The 23,766-nt window shown below is 29.0% G+C and overlaps 1 protein-coding gene and 1 long non-coding RNA gene across 2 annotated transcripts; one reads left to right on the top strand and one right to left on the bottom strand.

The window, feature by feature from the left end:
* Positions 1–13,819: 13,819 nt before the first annotated feature.
* On the bottom strand, positions 13,820–15,265 carry LOC132948702 (uncharacterized). Its single transcript, XR_009665316.1, has 4 exons — positions 15,151–15,265; positions 14,944–15,069; positions 14,157–14,236; positions 13,820–14,047 (listed from the first exon to the last, which is right to left on the bottom strand). It is a non-coding gene; the product is annotated as an uncharacterized LOC132948702 (long non-coding RNA).
* Positions 15,266–16,411: 1,146 nt separating this feature from the next.
* LOC132935186 (staphylococcal nuclease domain-containing protein 1-like) lies at positions 16,412–23,471 on the top strand. Its single transcript, XM_061001658.1, has 15 exons — positions 16,412–17,262; positions 17,914–18,023; positions 18,735–18,910; positions 18,982–19,133; positions 20,277–20,444; positions 20,616–20,759; positions 20,828–20,992; positions 21,063–21,208; positions 21,284–21,493; positions 21,612–21,798; positions 21,858–21,999; positions 22,143–22,444; positions 22,524–22,770; positions 22,851–23,269; positions 23,337–23,471. Exons 1-15 carry the CDS (start codon positions 17,188–17,190, stop codon positions 23,445–23,447), a joined length of 2,754 nt encoding a protein of 917 aa, XP_060857641.1. The 5' UTR covers positions 16,412–17,187; the 3' UTR covers positions 23,448–23,471.
* The last annotated feature ends 295 nt before the right edge of the window (positions 23,472–23,766 follow it).

Raw genomic sequence — 23,766 nt, 5'->3', positions numbered from 1 at the left:
AATACCCAAAATAGTAGTTAAACTTTAGTGAAAAACCCATCTAAACAGATCAGCGACTTATTCTGATTAGAGTGAACAAATGTTAAATGCTTAAATATAGATTTTGATTGTTACATTTTTTAGAAATTAACTTATTATATAGACAACGAAATTCCTACCTAAAAAATAATGGGAAAGTACTTTTGCATGTCCCTAATTATTCAATTTAAAAAAGTCATTACGAATAGTTGTGATTTTTTATGAGTATTGTCTAAGATGAATCCTTAATTACCTACTCCCTACCGCGGAAATAATATTTTCATATTAAAATATTACTACAACATTATAATCCCTAATATTATTTTCATTTTTTCAAAACGGAATGTTTTCTAGGACATAAAAAGTCATACTTACATAATACATTGTGTAAATGTCATCGTATAACCAATCAAACGTTCCAATTCAAATTCCCAAAATAGTAGTTAAACTGCCGCGAAAAACCCATCTTTACAGATCACTGACTTATTCTGATTAGATTGAACAAATGTTAAATGCTTCAATATAGATTTTGAAGGTTACATTTTTTAGAACTTACTTTAGCATATAGACACCTCATTCCTACCTAAAAGTTAACGGGACAGTACTTTTGCATGTCCCTAATTATTCAATTTAAAAAAGTCATTACAAATAGTTGTTATTTTTAATGAGTATTGTCTAAAATGTATCCTTAATTACCTACTCCTTACCCCAGAAACATATTTCCATATTAAAATATTACTATAACATTATAATCACTAATACTATAGTAATTTTATCAAAACGGAATGTTTTCTAGGACACAAAAAATCATCCTAACATAATACATTGTGTAAATGTCATCGTATAATCAATCAAACGTTCCAATTCAAATACCCAAAATAGTAGTTTAATCGCTGCGAAAGACCCATCTACACAGACCAACAACTTATTCTGATTAGAGTGAACAAATGTTAAATGCTTCAATATAGATTTTGAAGGTTACATTTTTTAGAACTTACTTTAGCATATAGACACCTCATTCCTACCTAAAAGTTAACGGGACAGTACTTTTGCATGTCCCTAATTATTCAATTTAAAAAAGTCATTACAAATAGTTGTTATTTTTAATGAGTATTGTCTAAAATGTATCCTTAATTACCTACTCCTTACCCCAGAAACATATTTCCATATTAAAATATTACTATAACATTATAATCACTAATACTATAGTAATTTTATCAAAACGGAATGTTTTCTAGGACACAAAAAATCATCCTAACATAATACATTGTGTAAATGTCATCGTATAATCAATCAAACGTTCCAATTCAAATACCCAAAATAGTAGTTTAATCGCTGCGAAAGACCCATCTACACAGACCAACAACTTATTCTGATTAGAGTGAACAAATGTTAAATGCTTCAATATAGATTTTGAAGGTTACATTTTTTAGAACTTACTTTAGCATATAGACACCTCATTCCTACCTAAAAGTTATCGGGACAGTACTTTTGCATGTCCCTAATTATTCAATTTAAAAAAGTCATTACGAATAGTTGTGATTTTTTATGAGTATTGTCTAAAATGAATCCTTAATAACCTACTCCCTACCGCGGAAATAATATTTTCATATTAAAATATTACTACAACATTATAATCCCTAATATTATTTTCATTTTTTCAAAACGGAATGTTTTCTAGGACATAAAAAAGTCATACTTACATAATACATAGTCTAAATGACATCGTACATTCAATCAAACGTTCCAATTCAAATACCCAAAATAGTAGTTAAACTGCAGCGAAAAACCCATCTAAACAGATCAGCGACTTATTCTGATTAGAATGAACAAATGTTAAATGCTTAAAAATAGATTTTGATTGTTACATTTTTTAGAAATTAACTTATTATATAGACAACGAAATTCCTACTCAAAAAATAATGGGAAAGTACTTTTGCATGTCCCTAATTATTCAATTTAAAAAAGTCATTACAAATAGTTGTTATTTTTTATGAGTATTGTCTAAAATTTACCCTTAATTACCTACTCCCTACCCCAGAAACATATGTCCATATTAAAATATTACTATAATATAATAATTTTATCAAAACGGAATGTTTTCTAGGACATAAAAAGTCGTACTTACATAGTACATTGTGTAAATGTCATCGTATAACCAATCAAACGTTCCAATTCAAATTCCCAAAATTGTAGTTAAACTGCCGCGAAAAACCCATCTTAACGGATCACCGACTTATTCTGATTAGAGTGAACAAATGTTAAATGCTTCAATATAGATTTTGAAGGTTACATTTTTTAGAACTTACTTTAGCATATAGACACCTCATTCCTACCTAAAAGTTATCGGGACAGTACTTTTGCATGTCCGTAATTATTCAATTTAAAAAAGTCATTACGAATAGTTGTGATTTTTTATGATTATTGTCTAAAATTTACCCTTAATTACCTACTCCCTACCCCAGAAACATATGTCCATATTAAAATATTACTATAACATTATAATCACTAATAATATAATAATTTTATCAAAACGGAATGTTTTCTAGGATATAAAAAAGTCATACTTACATAATACATTGTGTAAATGTCATCGTATAACCAATCAAACGTTCCAATTCAAATACCCAAAATAGTAGTTAAACTGCCACGAAAAACCCATCTAAACAGCGACTTATTCTGGTTAGAGTGAACAAATGTTAAATACTTCTATATAGATTTTGAAGGTTACATTTTTTATAACTTACTTTAGCATATAGACACCTCATTCCTACCTAAAAGTTAACGGGACAGTACTTATGCATGTCCCTAATTATTCAATTTAAAAAAGTCATTACAAATAGTTGTTATTTTTTATGAGTATTGTCTAAAATGAATCCTTAATAACCTACTTCCTACCGCGGAAATAATATTTTCATATTAAAATATTACTACAACATTATAATCCCTAATATTATTTTCATTTTTTCAAAACGGAATGTTTTCTAGGATATAAAAAAGTCATACTTACATAATACATTGTGTAAATGTCATCGTATAACCAATCAAACATTCCAATTCAAATACCCAAAATAGTAGTTAAACTGCCGCGAAATACCCATCTTAACAGATCACCGACTTATTCTGATTAGAGTGAACAAATGTTAAATGCTTTAATATAGATTTTGATTGTTACATTTTTTAGAAATTAACTTATTATATAGACAACGAAATTCCTACTTAAAAACTAACGGGAAAGTACTTTTGCATGTCCCAAATTATTCAACTTAAAAAAGTATTTACAAATAGTTGTGATTTTTTATGAGTATTGTCTAAAATGTATCCTTAATTACCTACTCACTACCCCAGAAACATATTTCCATATTAAAATATTACTATAACATTATATCCACTAATAATATAATAATTATATCAAAACGGAATGTTTTCTAGGACATAAAAAAATCATACTTACATAATACATAGTCTAAATGACATCGTATATTCAATCAAACGTTCCAATTCAAATACCCAAAATAGTAGTTAAACTGCCGCGAAAAACCCATCTAAACAGATCACCGACTTATTCTGATTAGAGTGAACAAATGTTAAATGTTTTAATATAGATTTTGATTGTTACATTTTTTAGAAATTAACTTATTATATAGACAACGAAATTCCTACTTAAAAACTAACGGGAAAGTACTTTTGATTTTGGGACATCGAGTCCTGTCAAGGTCACCATATGTGAGAATCTGGTAGTTTGTGAGACTACCAAAAACCACCAACAATCGTTGATCGAGTATAATAATAACATAATGTTAATATCTGAAAAGTTAGGTTTATTCAACTATTTATTTTATGTTATTGTTTATATTGAAATGCCATACTCATATGGTATATCAAGAACTTTTTAAATTAATTAATAAGGTATTATAAATTATACATAAGGTGCATAATAAAGATAATATAATATAAAATACCTAATAATTATTATTAATAATATATAAACACTATAGCTGATCCCGTGCACTTCGTTGCCCATTAAATGTACCAACTCTATATGACTCAAACTTTGTTCAATTCGTTATTTGCCCGCGTATTATTTTTTTGGCATTTAATTTTAAATATAATTTTATAAATGATATACATTTTTAATTATTTTAATAATGACATAATATTTTGAATTATAACAATTTATAGGAATTACAATAATTCTAATTCAACTCAGAACTAATTGGTGCACAATATTTTTGGTTAACCTGTCTTTTGCTAAAATAAATAGATTTGATGGCTTCCCCACACGTAAGCATGCAATATATAGTTGCCCATTGGAAAAACATGGATGTTTCAAGTCCAAGCCGCAAATGGACATTATTTATCCCTGAGATTTGTTTTTTTCATTGCAAATGCCAAACGAATAGGAAATTGAAGTCTTTTAATTGGTATAGGAGATTCGGATGGTATCATTGGAATACGTGACAACTGGACAATTTCTCCTTTAAACTTTCCACTCAAAATAGTTGCTTCAAGAACATTTTCGGTTATCCTTTTGATCACCAAACGTGTACCGTTGCATAATCTTGGTGGATACAAATAACGCAGAAGAATAACTGGTGAACCAATCTTCAATCAAAGATTGTGTGGTGGCATTTCTGGTATATCCATAGAATTTAAAAATTCAGTAGGAAAATTAACTATTTCGTTTTCGTCGACGGTAGTGTCAATTGATTTAAAAGACATCAAAAAACTTGGTAATAACTGTTGTATCTGAAAGTTAATTTTGTCAACATCATAATTTTTTGCTGCTAAAATAGCACGTTCACTAATCCAATTTTGATCCAATTCAGTATATCCGGGAAGACACTCTCATTCTTTGTCTGCAAAACAGTGCAAAAATTGTCTGTCAATTTGATGCATAATGTATTTTGATGAAGTTCCATTTTTCAGTTTCCAATATCCAGCAATTGCTCAGAAAATATTCTTGCCAATGGATCATTTTGAAATTGTATTCGCATGTTCATGGCCAATCAAAGACATTTCACCATAAGAAATATTGTTTTAAACATGCGTTAGTTTTAAAAATTCAGTGAAAATTCCATCTAAATTCTAAATACGCAAATTTTTTTAGAATAAAATTACACTAAAAAACAAAATTGATTTTTTTCAAAAACTGGTTTTGCGTAAAAATATAAGGTAAAAAACAACTAGATTCACTTTCCTACCAGAAAAGATTTTTACTACCTATCCAAAAGGTGATGACAGATACAAATATAAATTTAAAAAGCGGCTAAGTGGATATGTCGTATTGCTGTAAAGTAGGTTAAAAGTGGGTCACTATAATGGATGGTATTAAATTTGAATTCAATGATATAATATCATTGTATACAAAAAACGATTCTGAGTGGAGTTGGTTTGTCAGTCTAGGATATGTTATATTATATTTATATTGTAATTACCTACTTATGACTTATTGTTAATAAGGTAGTCGGATGTTGAATTAATTTTATAAAATTACAAAAAAACAACTAAAATCGTTATTCTTGGTTCTTTAAAATGTAATTTCGTCAAATGTGCACATAAAATAACTATTATAAACTTTGAAAATAACTATAAAAAACTGTGTATATGTGTATACTGTGTATATGTTTTAGATTTTTTGGCTTAGGTAGTTAGGTCATAAACAATAACGTAGTATAATAGTTAGTAATAATAGTATAATAGTATAATTATTATACTACGTATTGTTTATGACCTAAACCAAAAAATCTAAAACATTTACATAAACACAGTTTTTAGATTAAGAGCGAAGCGATAAATGTATTGATTTTACAATAATGTGTGTTTTTTTTTTATTTTTTATTTTTTTTTTATTTTTGTGTCTGTCATCACCTTTTAGGACAGTAAAAGTGCTTGGATATTCTTCATCAGTACCTTTTCTGATAGGAAAGTGAATCTAGTTGGTACTTTCAGGGATCAAATTTCCCAGTAGTTTTCAAAAGTGACGTGAAAAACAAAAGAAAAATTAAGGAAAAACGCGAATTTTTACGCAAAATCTGTTTTTGAGAAAATCGATTTTAGTTTTTGGTGTAACTCTAAAACAAATGACCCTAGGGACATGATATTTTGACTGAATGTTTTGAAAATATTTTGACACTTTTTGAGCTGTTTACGGACATTGTCAGTTTTCAATTTTTTTAGTTTTTTTTCTATAAATGTCAATAAAATTTTATCTGTTGAGTAAAAAAATTTGAAAATTTAATAGAAGGCTCATAGGTTATTTTTTCAAAGGCAGATGAAAAAAATTAAAAATCTTTAGACACAGTTTTTATTTATAAGCATCTAAAGTTCAAATTTTGACAAAATACGGAAAAATCACGAAAATTAGCAAATTATTTTGAGTTGAGAATTCATAAAAATGTTTCTTTTTAAATCTAAGATTTGAAAATGTAATATAAGATTACTCATAAGTTTGTCTACCTTTATCAAAAAAAAATGTCTACAAGAAACTTAAATTAAATTTTTATGAGCGTCTGAAATTTATATTATTACAACATTTGATATTTACTCGATTTCTCATGTAACAATTTTCTTATTTTATTGTAATTAAAAAACGAATGACTGTAGATACTTGAAAATTTCACTGAATGTTTATATTAGCATTTTCTATACACGATAAAATTTTGAAAATATTTTGACTCTTTTGAAGCTTTTTACGGACATTGTCAGTTTTCAATTTTTTTAGCTTTTTTTTCTATAAATATCAATACACTTTTATTTGTTGGGTAAAAAAGCGTGAATATTTAATATAAGGCTCCTCTGATAATTATTATATCGTTCTAATAGCAGTTGAAAAATATTAAAAATACATACGCACAATTTTTTTTCATAAGCATTTTAAGTTCAAATTTTGACAACATTTATCAAATTTATAATTTATTAATTATTTTGTAGTTAAAAATGTATAAAATGTTTAACTTTTATGGCTAAGGATTGAAAATTTAAAACAAGGCTTCACGTAAATAGGTTATATATAAATTACTTTATTCACAATAATATCATCAAATATACTTAGTAATATCATAGGCAGACTGACCGTTTTCGCTCAGAATCGTTTTTCTTATACAATGATATTATATCATTGAATTCAAATTTAACACCATCCATTATAGTGACCCACTTGTAACCTACTGTACAGCAGAGCGACATCCACTTATCCACCTTTTTTATAGTTATTTTTATCACTATTATAGTATATTATGATATAAGTCTTATGGTTACAGAATTTACTACTTACATGAACACTGTTTTAAATGTTCAGTCCTAAGTTATAAAAGTTGAACATTTTTAAAATTTTAACTACTAAATTATTTTAAAATGTTAATTAAACTTTATACATTTTGTCAAAATTTGATCTTTAAATACTTTTAAAAATAATGGTGCATATGTATTTTCAATATTTTTCGACTATTATTTTAACAATATATCAGGAGCCTTGTATTAAATATTCACTATTTTGACACAATAAATAAAATTGTATTGACATTTATACAAAAAAAAACGAACAAAATTTAATAGAGAAAAACTTTAAACGATTTAAGATATTTTGAACATATAAAAAAAATTATAACATTTAGAAGTAAGAATATTTCTAATGAACCTCTAAGAATTTTTTTTTATATTTTAATTTCAAAGCAAGTTAATGATTATTTTAAAACTGTGCATATAAAATGATAATCTAAACATTGGGTGAACAAATTACAAATTATTAGATACGGTTCTTTGTTTACTTAGGTACACAAAATAAACAAAGTCAATTTTATTAAAAAATAGATTTTTCGTAAAAATTCCCAATTTTCTTTAATTTATTATTTTTTTGTTTTTCGACGCTTTTGTTAATTTCTAGAAGCCTTGTATTAAATTTTCAAGATTTTTACCCAACAAATAAAATGTTATGGACATTCATAGAAATAAAAACTAAAAAAATAGAAACTGAAAATGTCCGTATACATTTCAATATAAATCAAAATATTTTGAAAATTTATCAAGATAACAATAAGATCTTTTAATGAAGATAATATTGGAGAAAATCATGAAAAAAATAAAGTAAACAATCACATTCATAATTGGTTAGAACTATGTGAACCAAAACCATTAGGGTGTAAAAGGTAGGTATGCATTTCAATTTATTTATTCCCATTTCTCCATTTATAACCAATTTAACCAATTAAAATAAGTTATTTCGATGTTTTGAAAACTTCAATATTTTTTTTTAGTTATAAAAAAATAAATAAATAATTAATTACAGGCAGTGGCTAGCCCCCCCCCCCCCCCCCCCATCAACTGTGTTGACCTTAGAATTTTATCAAGATTAATAAATAAATAAAAAGTTTAAATAAAAGACATATTGTATTTGTATACTTAGCCCCCCCCATACAAAATTCCTGGATACGCCACTGATTACAGCCTACGACACGATATTTCTCATTATTTCACTAAAACGTATTTTATCAAAACTCTTTAAGAGCGTGGGTACTTGTTCGTTATTACTCGGCCAGTACACCGTAGAAAAATGTATCTCCCCGCCACCCATGTTTGTTATAGGCTATAGCCCTGCCATATAGTTGTATTTGGGTGCCGTTATTGTTTATACAGTTATTATTATCTTGTTTAGTTCGTGATAGATGATTTTTTTTTAGGAAATAATTACACTGTTTTTATTTTTTTGAAACGTGAAAGTAAAGAATTTGGAAAATAAAAATATACATATACAGAGTGTAACAGAAAGAACTGACTTTTGGAATAACTTTTGTTGTAATCAATATTTTAAAATTGTTTTGTTTATATATAATTTATAGACACTTGCGCTACACGTGTAAAAAAAATGTGAATCTGACTATATGAACGATTTGAATGGTAAAAACATTTATCTAAGTTAAGTAGTTTAATTTTTAGAATTTTTTAAAATATCTATATTTTTTTGATTAAATTTATTTGGAACGCAATAACTGTTTTAAAAATACTATTTTTGGAAATTTGCTAACATGGGTATATTTCTTAAACTATTTACTAATCATATAATTTTATCAATTTTTGTCATACGTTTAAGTAGCATCATTTTTTTTTTTTTGGTCAGTTCTTTCTGTTACACCCTATATATAAATGCTAAACTAATTTGTATTATATTAATTAAACAATACTAAAAATCGAAAATCCATATCATACATAACCTAGTTAACCTTTGTTGTTATGACGTCAATCAAAAATGTCGATAAAAAATGACAATATTTAAAAACGCTTATAAGCAGGGTTTGAAACTTGTTATATTCTTATATATTATGGAAATGCAATATTCTTTAATTACACTGCAGAATAATCAAATTATTGGTTTTGAGAACTATCGAAATCTAAATTTTTTATTATAAATAGGTTAGGTACCTATTTTAATTTTTTTAATATTTTTTATAAGTATTATACGTTTTATTAGAACATTTTATGTTCTGTGTAAAAATAATAGACTTCATTCACTTAAGAGGGCTGGAGCATAATGCATTCTAAAGAGTAAAAACTAGGCATTTTATATTTCAGACTATATAGGTCTTGTGAATGAACATTAGTGTGTGTAATTCGTAGTACAGTAATCACGTTGTACAGGGGCATCATATTGACTGGATGCCAGTGACTTCAATCACTACACTCTGTAGCATGTTTCAATTTAAATTTTAAAAGCAGATTTGAATTCTCCTCTAAATTTGCTATGATTTAGTTGTCGTACATTTTTAATATTCTATATCAATGTATTTAAATTTGAATTATGAATATGATCTATTTTCACTCTTTTTGTTAGTAAATTTCTAAGGAAAAAAAAAATAAAAATCAGAAAAATGAAATTGTCAAAGCATGGATAATTTACTGACAAATTCAAATATGCTTTCAAAATTAATATCGGAACATTTTATTGGCCGTAGTGATTGAAGTCGTGAGCTATGACGTTTTCGACCGAAAATGAATCACGCTCCAGCGCCCTTAAGTAGCAGTAGTTATAGATGATATTGTACCTATATATTGCTTTTAAAATACACATTTTACATAGGGTATGACTAATTTAAATTATTATACCTATTGTTCATTTAACCAATTACCTAGTCATTAGTGATACCAAGCGCGTCCCGTAAATGGTAAAATGTTCTGTTTTTGATAATAGATAAATACATTTTATACATTTTGTTAATTGTTAAAAGTGGTATACAAGACTAAGATTATTTCTGTCGCTACTTCGTTGGTATAATACACTACCTACCAAAAAACATTACGGCCGTTTACTGTATTTTACTTATTGATTAATAATAATTTGTTCAACTAAAATTGACTTAATGTATTGCTGATGAGTTATCACCTATGTACTCATTATGCTATAGTACTATTAAATTTTTAACTTAAGTCAAACCAAGCTATGTTATTTAGCTGATTATTTAAACATAAACGATATCTATTATAGTTCGTGGACTTAGCTACAAAATGATATCACAACTCTTAGAGACTTTTTTTTTATAATTAGCGTTTTTTTACACGGAATTGGGCGGAAAATATGTAAAAATATGTAAAAAAAAAAAATATACATAAAAATATTAAACACAAATGGTACAAGTTTTTGTTATCGACTGATGAACTGATGTTTAAAAAATATTTAAATATTATACTATATAGTAAAATAAATCTACTTATACTATTTTAATTTTCTCAAAACGGAATGTTTTCTAGGACATAAAAAGTCATACTTACATAATACATTGTGTAAATGTCATCGTATAATCAATCAAACGTTCCAATTTAAATACCCAAAATAGTAGTTTAACCGCTGCGAAAGACCCATCTAAACAGATCACCGACTTATTCTGATCAGAGTTAACAAATGTTAAATGCTTTAATATAGATTTTGATTGTTACATTTTTTAGAAATTAACTTATTATATAGACACCTAATTCCTACTTAAAAAATAACGGGAAAGTACTTTTGCATGTCCCATATTATTCAAAGAATAATTATCAAATAATCAAATCAATTATCAAAGAATATTATTCAAAAAATATACATAAAAATATTATACACGAATGGTACAAGTTTTTGTTATCGACTGATGAACTGATGTTTAAAAAATATTTAAATATTATACTATATAGGAAAATAAATCACTCTCACATCTTATTGTTAAAGTATAATTTAGAGATGGTGTATTATAATATTACAAAAAAAATAATTAAATAAATGAATGAATGAAATAATCATCACCATAATCTATACTTCTATACTTAATATTATAAAGAGGAAAGATTTGATTGTTTGTATTGAATAGGCTCCGAAACTACAGAACCGATTTAAATGAAATTTGGTACATAGATAGTTTAGACACTGAGAAAAAACATAGGCTACTTTTTATTACTAAAAAAAGGCTGTAAGGTGCTATACTGTTCGAATTGAAAAATTATTTTTTTGTCGGATAGTCCATTCATTGAGGAAGGTCAGAGGCTATATAACATCACGCTACATTCAATTAATAGAAGTGCTCAAACAGAGGTTTTGAGATTTATGATGGAAATATTTGTTTATAAATGATTGCTATTGGTTATAGGAGAAATAATTAATAGCATTTATTTAATATTGGTTGCTATTGGTTAATCGGGCAGATCAGGTACAAGCATGCATCAAATCGAATTTTCACACATTGCCTACCAGGGTGGCTGAGTTGTACTTACTGCAGTGAGTTACACCAAAAAGGAGATGAACAATCACAGTTTGTTTAAGAGTTGTCATTTTTTACGGGTTACAAAGTGTGCAGGATCAGCTATAGCCTATATTAAAATATACACGTTTGTGTGCAGATCTCTGTGAAGAAGATAGGCTAATTTAAATAGAGTTAAATTTGGTTTTTATTCGTCGGAATTTAGTACGTTTAGGTTAGGTTAGGACTATATATTAATTGATTACATTAATCCGCCGTATTATATCAAAATAAACTTGGAGCAATAAAAATTATGTCATCTTCAATTTTAATAACTTTTCAAGTAGGAAATCTATTTTGTACGTTGGGACTCTTTAATGTACACTAAATATTATATTATTGTAACATTACAAGTACCTATAACAATTTTTAAGTTGAACATAAATTTTTCAAAAATATTTTTATATAATTTGAAATTATTGTGAAAAATACTTACTAATAATTACTGAATTACAAGTATGTAAAATTTATGTACAACAAATTGAATAGCTATCATTTTATTATTCCTATTTTTTTGAAATGTAGGAATTTATTACTGTTTAAGGTTAGAAAATAATACTTTATAAATATCTAATTTCTATTTATTATATTCACTATTTCTTACGGTGATCGTACAAAGAGTAAATACAACATTGAATAAGTATACATCATACATAAGTGCAGTTGCAGTCATTTTCTTGTTATACAGCTTGCTGATTGGCATAGAACATAATAGAAGCAACAGCTATGGGTTCTAGGGAGCAGTTCACCATGCTCGCCCCTCATTAAACATATCAAAACATTGAAACAACATAAAAATAAATTATTATTTATTGTTGAGTATCTTTTTTTTAATAATTTAGCTTTGCCCCCTTTAAAATCCTGGCTATCCTGCTGCAGCTAGCTCCATTTTATTGTGTATATACTCTATGCCACGAGAGACCAAATCGCGGTTGAATCCGCGCATCCCCACTTATTTGACGTTGACGTTGCACGATCACGACCATCAACGGTCGGCAACGTTATATAGTAATACTATTAGTATGTATCATGTTGTAAAGTGGGGGAAGCAGGGCCTCGGAACGGTCGCTGCCGTCAGTCTGCATGCACGTAGTGGATTACTTCTCTCGTGGCACGGAGTATAGTACTACTATTTCTGATTATATAATAAAGTATAAAACAAAGTATTGTTGCCAAAAAAAAAAAAAACAATTATAATTTATACTGTTATGAACTAATGATTACACTGATTGTAAACTGTATTTATTTAATTTGAATACAATAGTTGATTTAAATTATAAAAAATCTTATTATTAAATATTTTTTACAAAAACGAAAATTGATAGAATAAATAAATGTTTTGTTACAAAATATGTGTGTATTATAACTACCAATAATGAGACCATTATAAATAGTAAATAGAACATTACAACAGTAATGTGGTGGCCTATAAGCTTTTAAGGACTATTCCTCTAAAAACTTGAGATATTGTAAAAGATATTGTCACTTCTTGACAATATTTCCATGGACCAGGTATTATTGGTGTTGTAAACTTCTATAGAATCTCCACAAATAACGTACAATAAACCTACAATAAGACAAATCTAATATAAAAATGTTATACAAATACAATATTTTTTTACAAAGGCTATTATCAAAAATTTACTATTATAGTCACCAGGTTTGTTACAGCATAAATGCATATAAGCAATAAAGGACCATACTCCATCACTTGATATATAGGCATCCACACTATTAAAACAATTGCGTAACATAGACAATTTTACATTCAGCAGATCACGTTTAGCTCCAATAGTTTAAAAATTAGAGTGGATTGAGCTCTTAAAGAATTTAAAAGTAATATTATTATGTAGGGCATCCAATAGGCTTTTTATTATATTTTAATTTTAAAGCAAGTTATGAGTATTTCAAAATTGTAAATTGATTGTACATCTTAAAATACTCATAACTTGCTTTAAAATTAAAATATAACAAAAAGCTTATGAGATGCCCTAGATAATAATTTTACCTTTAAATTCTATAAGGGCCTGTATTACAATAGATAAACTAAGGTTAAACCACCAAATTCAACCGGTAAAATCAGTGGGTTAAGTGTGACCGAGGTTTAAACTATGATTGTAAAACGGGCCAATTCACTCTTATTTTTAATGCCTGTGTAGCGTTCACTTGATCATGGTTAGTAGTCTTACTAATTACAATTCTTCATTTTTGAATACTTTCATCAAAAACATCTGCACAATTAAAATCATTAGGCCATTCCGTCGACCAACCTGAAATTTAAAATTATGTTTATTTATAATACAAAATAAGTAAAATATCAGGATAACTATTATATATATTACAATCACTTAATACATTAAAGTTTTTCAACTCACTAACATGTCAACCACTGGTACCCAGATTGAGAACTTCATCCTCCCATTGCGAAAAACAAACTTGTTGGAATATTACAAGACACCCTACATCATAATACCATATAGTTTATAAGTAATTTATCCACACTGTAGTACAGGAGATGTTTAGTATACATTTTTAAGGTATAGGTACAGTTAGTCGTTGATTTATATTACGCCTCATAACACTATTGTACATCGTATGATTATCCTTACTATTATGTACATCTGATTACTAGTTATGATTTGGTTAACTTACTAAGATTGAAAAATTCCTAGAATTTGGATTAAATGCATAATATAGTTTAGTACCAAAACAACAACGAAAGAAATGGGATGCAAAAAGCCGAAAACTGAAAAGAATATTTTGTCAGAGATTCAGAAACTTCAAAAGGAAATCAAATTTGGTATAAAGATAATTACAATGTGTCACTTAGTAGAAAGTAAAGACATCATTTTCAAAGACGAAAATGCTGTTAATGACGGATATTGAATATTCTAATAATTTAAATAATAGTAATAACATAGATGTTTTAGCTTACAAAAGCATTAACAGGCTCAGCTCAAGGGGTAGGCTACATAGGCCCACGCCTAGGGCGGCACTTAAGCAGCAATTTAGTAAGAGGGTGCCATTTTCAAAATACTGATAATATTATATTGTTAGGGGCGGCAAAATTTGATTTTGTCTAGTTTGAGCCGGTCCTCACATAAATACAAATTTAACCTTGTGGTTAGGTATATAGTTCAGAAACTGATTAATTTAAATTACCTACCGAAATTTTTCAGTATTGCTCAAATACCATACAGCACACAGTCATCAAAGTTGCGTTTTTGTAGTCGACTGGAGGCCTTCCAACTTGAGCATTCCATTGTAAATATTTTACCTTGCACATCAAAATCTGTATTGCAAATAATAAAATAGTAAAGTAAAATTAATAAATTAAAGTGCCTAATATTTAATAGTTTGCTTAGGTACCTACCACAACTGACCTCCTTGTGAGCTTGAAATAACATTTGAAGTCAATGCCATCGTATAAACATGTAATCAATAGAGCTCGGATTTTAAAGCGATTTAATTAAACGATTTAATTTTAGCTATTTTTGGTTTTTTTTTTTTTGTGTAAATGCTTTTTTCAGTTATTCTAGCTGTAGAATTTGAAGTGAGAGTTTTCACTTAAACAAATGTTTGTTTAATTAATAAGAAATGTGAAAATCCGGAATACGGACTAAATGGTTGTATTGAATTATTATAGTTTTTGTTATCGGCATGATTTTATATCTATGTATAATATAATATTATATATATAGATTTTATTGTACATTATCGATCTACAGACAGGTCGATAGCTTATCGGCTATTTCATATAGTCTGTAGAACCTACGCTCAGTACTTGTATAACATCGTTATCGACCAGTTCAAAATTTAGGTTTTATAGAGTTATAATTTATAAAAATACCTTAAGTTATTTGTGAAATTGAAGTGTCATGTGAAAAAAAATATAATGTACAACAGCATGTACGGAGAGAAAAACATGTGCAAGCTGTTAAAAGACACGAAAACCTTGCCAGATGCATGGTAGTGAATTCTTTTTTTTAATTTAAATTAATTTTTCAATTTTTATTCAGTTTTATAACTAATTCATATTAATTTTTGGTCATGCTTTTTTTTTGCTTTTTTAAAAAATTAAATATGCTTCAATTTTACTTTTTTAAAACAATTTTGTGCTTTTATTTTTTATGCTTTAAGATCCGAGTCCTAGTAATCAAGTATCAACATAAAATTTGTTATACGCACTTTTGATGTTTTTAAATAACGACAAACGATTACTTTTTTTTGAGCCTAAAGATTCGTTTAAACGTTGAAGGTGGTTTAAGCCAAATAACAAAACTAATTTTGATAAATTACTATCCATATTTATTAATTAATACTAAAATAAATTAATAAAAAAATACAAACAGTGAACTTCAAAATGCACTCAAACACATTGGTATTAATTGCTATTAAAGTTATGAAAAACAATTATAATAATTAAAAACTTAAAAATTTTATATAATACACAATCTTAGATAAGGAATAAAATAAAGAAAACTGATAATATGATAACATTTTAGTGGTTAACCTAACCAACCAGTTCCAACCAGTTTTGTAATGATACAAAAGTGTTCCCAACAGACAAACCGCTGGATCCGTATCACGATTAAAGAAGACGTAATGGTTGCCCGTCGCCACAAGTGATATCACATGGTATTTGAAATTACTTTCAGAATCGGCTGCTAACCACAAATAATGTGACGCGTAGTTTTCCTTTTTTTTATACTGTTTCCACTTTTTCAACCCTCATCCCACCAGAACGTCGGACGGCTGGACGTATTGTTTTCCGAACACGTCGAACGCCGCTACTGATCGCCGCCCACAGTAAGTTGATATCACCCGTTTAATATAAACCGATTCTTGTGTTAAACCGCCGCCGTCGTCGACCGCACGACAACGCCAACCACCATATTTACACAGACCTGAGACCATCATATTATTATTATTACAACAGCGACGGACGCCGACCGTAAGCGAGCGAGAGTGAGTCGGCGGCTTGCCCGGCCAGTTCCCCGCCCACTACCGCATTCCGAGACCATAACGTTGACGCCGTTGCCGATCTACAGGTCCCGTATCTTGTGTTTTCTAACCGTTTTCGTCGATCCCGCCAGCACGTCCGGACGTATTGTTTTCCGCACATGCCGAACTCCGCGGTATCGTATACCGCTACTGATCGCCAGTCAATTAATATCGCCCGTTTAATTGTAAACCGATTATCACATCCATCCGTCGTACAGTGCGACAACGCCAACTCTCCGTATTATACAGACCATCAGAATATTATTACTATCTCCTAATCGTCGTCGTCAACAACGCGCTCGCGAGCTGTCGGCGCCGCTAAGACACCCGACGGATCGCACCGTTTCGCCGCCGCCATTTTGCGAACCATCTTCACTCAACAATAATATTGTCTATCGCAGCCACGATGACGAAAAAGCCAGCCGATGCCTTGTCCTCCTCAAAGGAACCCGTTAGGGTCTTCGAGGGAATCGTCCATCAGGTACGTCATCAAAAGACCAAGACAACGTCTTGTGTCATACTTACACGTGTCGCGGACCGCTCTCGGCCAACCGATTCGTCTGTGACTTTAGTTCTGATATTGGTGTTAGCTGGTATTTTGAGATATAATTGGGTACCTAACCTACCTACTCTGTTTTATTTAACATAAAATATTCCCAGGTACTGGAGGTTTTGATTTATTACAGTAAGGCACTGAGTACTTAAAGGGTACATACTACTAACATTATCTATTAAGTTTTATTTCAATGGGTGACAAACAGTTAGAATAGCTAGATTATATCAATGTTTGTAAGCAATTATTTTATATTAATTTTGTTATAAATGTAATTATTAAAAATGTTATGAATAGTGCCCAACTGTGTTAACTCTTGATGAATGTTTAATACATTTGGGGCCGTTATTACAATGTCTGGTTAAGTATCTAATAACCCTTACTGACAATATTTTTTGTGTTACAAATAGAATTCTGCCGGTTGGTCGTAACTGACACCTAGCCGGGCATTGTAAAAATAGTGCTCAAAACTGGTATATTTTCTTTTATAACAGAGTATTGGTACCTACATTTTAAAAGTATTTCAATTTTTATTAGGTACTAATAATTTCTATCCATTTATAATTTTAATCTGTACAGGTGAACTCTAGTGATTCTATCACTATCCGCGAGGAAGTGTCTAATGGTTATCCAAAAACAAAAACAATTGTTTTAAACAGCATCATTGCTCCCAAATTTGGCCGTTATGCGTGAGTATTTGATTATAGTTATATTTTATAGAATTTTAAACTGACATTTAATTTATTAATTGTTCTCTATTTTCCATTTAACCCGAAATCGTTTGGTTATTTTTAAGTGCCTAAAAATTATTAGCCAAAATGTTTTTCTATACCTAAGCTGAAGTATTCTGTATATTTGAATTTATATTTAAAATTTGGACTAAAACAACATTACCTACACATATTTTTAACAAAATGAATGGATATTTTTTTACAGTGAATGGTTTTTGTAAATCAATTATAAACATGTTACAAAGATCTCATGATTTAACTCACTTGATAAATATACTTATTTTTATGATCATCTCCAATGTATTAATATATTTTTTTTAAGTCCTATCATCTATTATTTAACTATTTTTACATGAAAATTCTGAAACTTCCTAATGTAATTTTTGATGAACTCTTAAAAAAACCAAAAAATAACCTATTCATTATAATATATGTAATTTGTTGTCAATATGTGTTGTTTCGTATAACTAAGGTTCAAAACTGATATGATAGTGATAAAAAAAAATTGAGTAATTTAATCATTAGATTTTTAAAATCTAAAAATTGATGTACTTAATGGCTTGTTGCTAAAAATTGTAAGGTGTTTCCAATATATAAAATAAAATATTGTGTCAATATACAAAGGAATAAACTCGAGATAAATAATATATTCTGTTTTATAATTTTTAGAGCAAAAAATGATACAGCATCCAAAGGTACTGATGATGAGCCGTTTTCATGGGAAACTCGTGAGTTTCTTCGTAAAAAGCTTATTGGAAAAAAGGTATTTTTGAAAACAGCTGGTCAAGTATGTGGTGTTGGAAAGACAACTCGATACTATGGTGACATCTTTTACCCAACATTGGGTGAGCAAATTTAGTTTTTAATGTGTATAATATGTATAATGAATAACTAAACCAATATTTTATGCTTTTAGACAACAATATAGTAAATGAGCTTGTTGAAAATGGTCTAGTAACTGTAAAAAATGTAAAGTCAAATAACCGAACTCCTGATATTCAAAACCTAGTGGACCTTCAGAACAAGGCTAAAGCTGCTATGGTAGGAAGATGGGACCCCAATGCTAAGGTATTATGTTATTTTATGTTCTTAAATTACAGTAAAAGCAAATATCAAATTAACATTTTTTAATGTACTCTCCATTACAATATAATATGAAAATTATTTCATTGCTGGGCCATCAGGAATTTGGGAGTTTTGACGGTGGGCCGCTTCTTCAAAAAACCATTTTATATCATAAAATTATGATAAATTTTACATTTGTTTTCTTCTATAGAAGTATATATACTCTGTTCAAGTAAAGAGGACCTTACACATCTATTTTTTTCTCCGTCTTACAAATGCGTAACATAGAAAATATACGCTCAGCAGATCATGTCTTATCTCTGTTTATTTAAAAATTGGAGTGAATCTACCTATCATGAAACTTGTTGGTAAGAAAATTATGTGTGTTTATGATAGTTCAATTGCTTAACAAGTTATGCGTATATAATATAGTGTAAATTAAAAAATGCACACAGATAATGTTCTTACCTTACATTTTCATAATAGGTTAGGTTAGGTCAATTCACCCTAAAATTTAAATTAACAGAGCTAAAGGTGATCTGCTGTGCGTAAATTCTCTATGTTACGAACTTGTAAGATGAAGACAACAAATATCTGTGTAACGTCCTCTTAAGAAACATAATCGGTGGCGACCAGTTTTTTTTTGGGCCGCAGACCAACAACGGCCGTTTGTAACCTCCATCTATCTGTTTTTTGTTAGCACTTGTAGTAGTAGATAGCCCTAATAAAAAAATACCACTGGGGACGCTGAAATCAGCAGCCAGTTTTCATATCCCCGACTATAGTCACTTTTCTTATGTCGTATAGATACTTAGGACAAATACATAAATTAAGACTTGTAAAATATGTGCCTACATAAACTGTTAAAATAGTCAGATCTTCAAAAAATAATGTATAAAATGTATTTTAGTTATGTTAAAATAACAATTATATATTTCGGTTAAAATTTAATATTTGGTGAAATTAAATTGGTCGGTACTTTTGTATTTTCCTAAGCTGAAATTTCTCCTCGATCCGCCCATGTTTTGTTGTATTATGATTTGTCACCTATGTTTAACAAAATGTATTATAATAATGTATTGTTGTACCTACTATTTTAATAAAGCATGTGTTTTCAAATTATTAAAATATTTTCCTCTGATCTAGAACACTGCAAAGAAATATAGTTCCATTGATGACGTTAAATCATTTTTTAAGGAAAATTCTAAAAGACGTATTAAGGCTGTTGTTGAATCTGTTATTGACGGAACCACGATGAAGCTGTTGTTGTTGCCTGAAAGAAACATGATCCGTCTTTACCTTTCGGGAATCAGGGTAAGATTTTTTTATTCATAAAATACTTGCCAATACAGTATTATATTGTTTAGTGTATACATAATTATTTCTCTAAATTACACAATATTTTATTATTTATATTATATGTGACAAATAGTTGAATTGGTTATTTACTTATATCTAATATAAATACTAATATATTTTATATAGTGTCTACCAGAAGATGTAGAATTGGGAGATGAAGCAAAGTTCTTTGTTGAAGTTCGTTTACTGCAAAAGGACGTCGAGGTTACTTTGGAAGGAGTTCTTTCTAACAGGAAAGATCCATCATTCTTTGGAACTATCCATCATCCGGTACATTTTAAAATTATTTTTGTGTAATAACTATTTTTTATAAGATTATACTTTTTTTATTTTAAAAGGCTGGTGAAATTGCTGTTGAATTGGTTAAACAAGGTTTCGCTACTTGTCAAAAACATAGTATGAAGTACTTACACGAAAGTTCTGAGAAGCTCTGGACAGCTGAGAGACAAGCCAAGGAAAATAAATTGAGGCATTGGCAATCGTATACATACACGGGGCCAGAGGTATTATTAATTAGCCAAAGAGTTGGTGTTTAAGAATTATTGTTTACTTGAGAATGTTCTTTTGGCTTAGATTGCTGAAAAGGAAATAATTGGAACCGTAATTGAAATTATAAGAGAAGAAGGTCTGATAGTTAAGCCTTCCCATAGCAACAAACTCCATAGAATATACTTTTCTAACATCAAGCCGGCCAGGCTAAGAGTTGAAGTACTAAGAGGGTATTTATTTCTACATTTTATAATTCTCTACATACATAACACAAATGTGAACAATTTTTGATTTGTTTTCTTCAGTGAACCAATTGGCAACGGTCAACCACCAGCTACACAAGCCCCGCGGACTTTAAGTAAACATTTTTACGAGATCCCTTGGGCTTATGAAGCTCGTGAGTTCTTAAGGACACGTTGCATTGGAAAGAAAGTAAATGCTTCTGTAGATTACATACAACCCAAATTTGATAAACTTGAAGAAAAAATCTGTGCCACTGTTACAATTGATGAAATGTAAGGTTCTTTTTATTTTTTTATCAATAATTAAAGTATTGTTTAGTATAATTAACGGATAATTTAATTTTTTAGCATATTATTATTATTTAATATGCTTGTTTATTTAATTGTTTAGAAACCTTGGTGAAGAATTAGTAAAAGAAGGTTTGGCAACTGTTATGAACAACCCACGGGATGACCAAATGTCCCAGTGCTTTTATAAATTAAAGAAGGCAGAAGAAATCGCCAAACAATCTCAAAAAGGGCTTTACTCAAAATCCCCTCCCCCTAAACTACATATTACTGATTGTTCTAGTGCTGCGGTAAATAAAATTGATTTTGTTCGAGGAGAAATAAATGTAATAATTATTTATATGTTTAGGAGTTTGCTCGTGCCAAGGCACTTTTGCCTAGTCTCCAACGTTTTCCGAAGTTTGAAGCTGTGGTTGAATACGTTGCAAGCGGTTGTAAAATGCGTCTTCACGTTCGAAAAGAATACTCATTTATTACCTTCCTTTTGGCTGGTTAGTAATTAGTATACATTTTGTTTACGTTTGATTGATTTAATATTATCTATAATTCATGTTGATTAATTCCTCATATTTATTTGAATTAACATTTATATGAATTTTGATATGTGTTATTTAATTAAAACTTAAATTTTTAGGTATTACAAGCCTAAGTGACGAACGAGCTATCCACGGTGAAGCACCTTCAGCAGCTGAAGTATATTATCAAAAAGCATTAGCGTTTACGAAAGAAAAGATAATGCACCGTGAAGTAGAAATCACTGTAGAATCCTGTAGTAATCGTGGAAACATGATTGGATGGCTGTTCGTGGGAAATGTTAATCTATCAGTGGCGCTTGTAAAAGAAGGACTGTATAGATTACACAAGTCAGCTGAGCATTCAAAATACTTCAAGCTTTTGCAACAAGCAGAAAAATATGCAAAGGATAAGAAAATTAACGTACACATAACAATACTTAACGATAAATATATTTTATTCTTTTACACTGATTAATCTTGTTCTATACAATTTATTTTAGTTATGGAAGAATTATGTTGAGGAATCAGTGGAGGCAAACAATAACAGCAACAAACCTGTTCATGAAGAAGTTGTAAAGGAACGAAAAACCAACTATGATGAAGTGCTTGTATCTGAGGTCAGTCCTGAGTTGCATGTCTACGTACAACCTGTATCAGAAGGACCCAAATTAGAAAGTCTTACTGACAACTTGGGGAAACACTTTAACTCTAACCCTCCTATTGTTGGTTCTTACAGTCCAAAACAAGGTAATATTTTGAATATCTGTAATTTATTAATTTTTATATGATGGTTAATTAATATTCATGTTTGTTCTATATAATTTTAGGAGAAATGTGTGCAGCTAAGCTTAAGGAAGATCAACAGTGGTACCGTGCCAAAGTAGAAAAGGTTGCTGGCTCGAGTATTCATGTCTTCTATATTGATTATGGTAACAGAGACATCGTAATTGCTGAAGAGTGTGCTATTTTGCCACCAACTTTTAAAAATGATCGACCGTTTGCCAAAGAATATGCATTTGCGCTTGTGAAACTACCTAAGTGGCCTGAATATCAAGAAGATTCCATTGCCGTTGTACGTGATGAGTTCATTAACAAGAGAATCAGCATCAATGAAGAGTATACTTACGACAATCTTACTCACATTACTGTGAAAGATGCCGACAAAAAAGAGGATCTCGTCAAGAAATTGGTCGAAGAAGGATTCTTGTTGGTTGAAAGACGTCAGGAAAGATATTTGAACAATATGGTAATAGAAATAATATTTATTGATCAATTTTCTTTGTATTAAATCATTCCAACTTTTTTCTATCTAGATGTCTGAGTACATTGAGGTTCAAGAAAAGGCCAAGAAGAATCGGTTACATATGTGGGAGTATGGTGACATCACAGAAGATGACGCTAAAGAATTTGGTTTTCCTAAATAAATGTTCCTTTTGTTTTAATCATCATTAATCATCATGTTTATACTAAGTATTGACAATTATTATTATTATGTACTTATTATAAATCATGTATCAAATTATAGACTTTTTTTTATTAATAATATTTCTAAATTATAATTACTATAAATTACAAAAGATATATTCATTACTTTTACTAATATTAAATGAGTACAGATTAAAAAAGATTTCAACTTTAAATAAAACAAAACTTAGAGATCAAATAAAATAGATACTAAAATAAAATTATTGCATAAATAACATAATTTATATCAAACGTAGCATCATACAGACAAACAAATAA

This window comes from Metopolophium dirhodum, chromosome 1, assembly GCF_019925205.1.
Source record: "Metopolophium dirhodum isolate CAU chromosome 1, ASM1992520v1, whole genome shotgun sequence".
Lineage (NCBI taxonomy): Eukaryota > Metazoa > Arthropoda > Insecta > Hemiptera > Aphididae > Metopolophium > Metopolophium dirhodum.
This window is presented reverse-complemented; position numbering and strand designations above follow the sequence as displayed.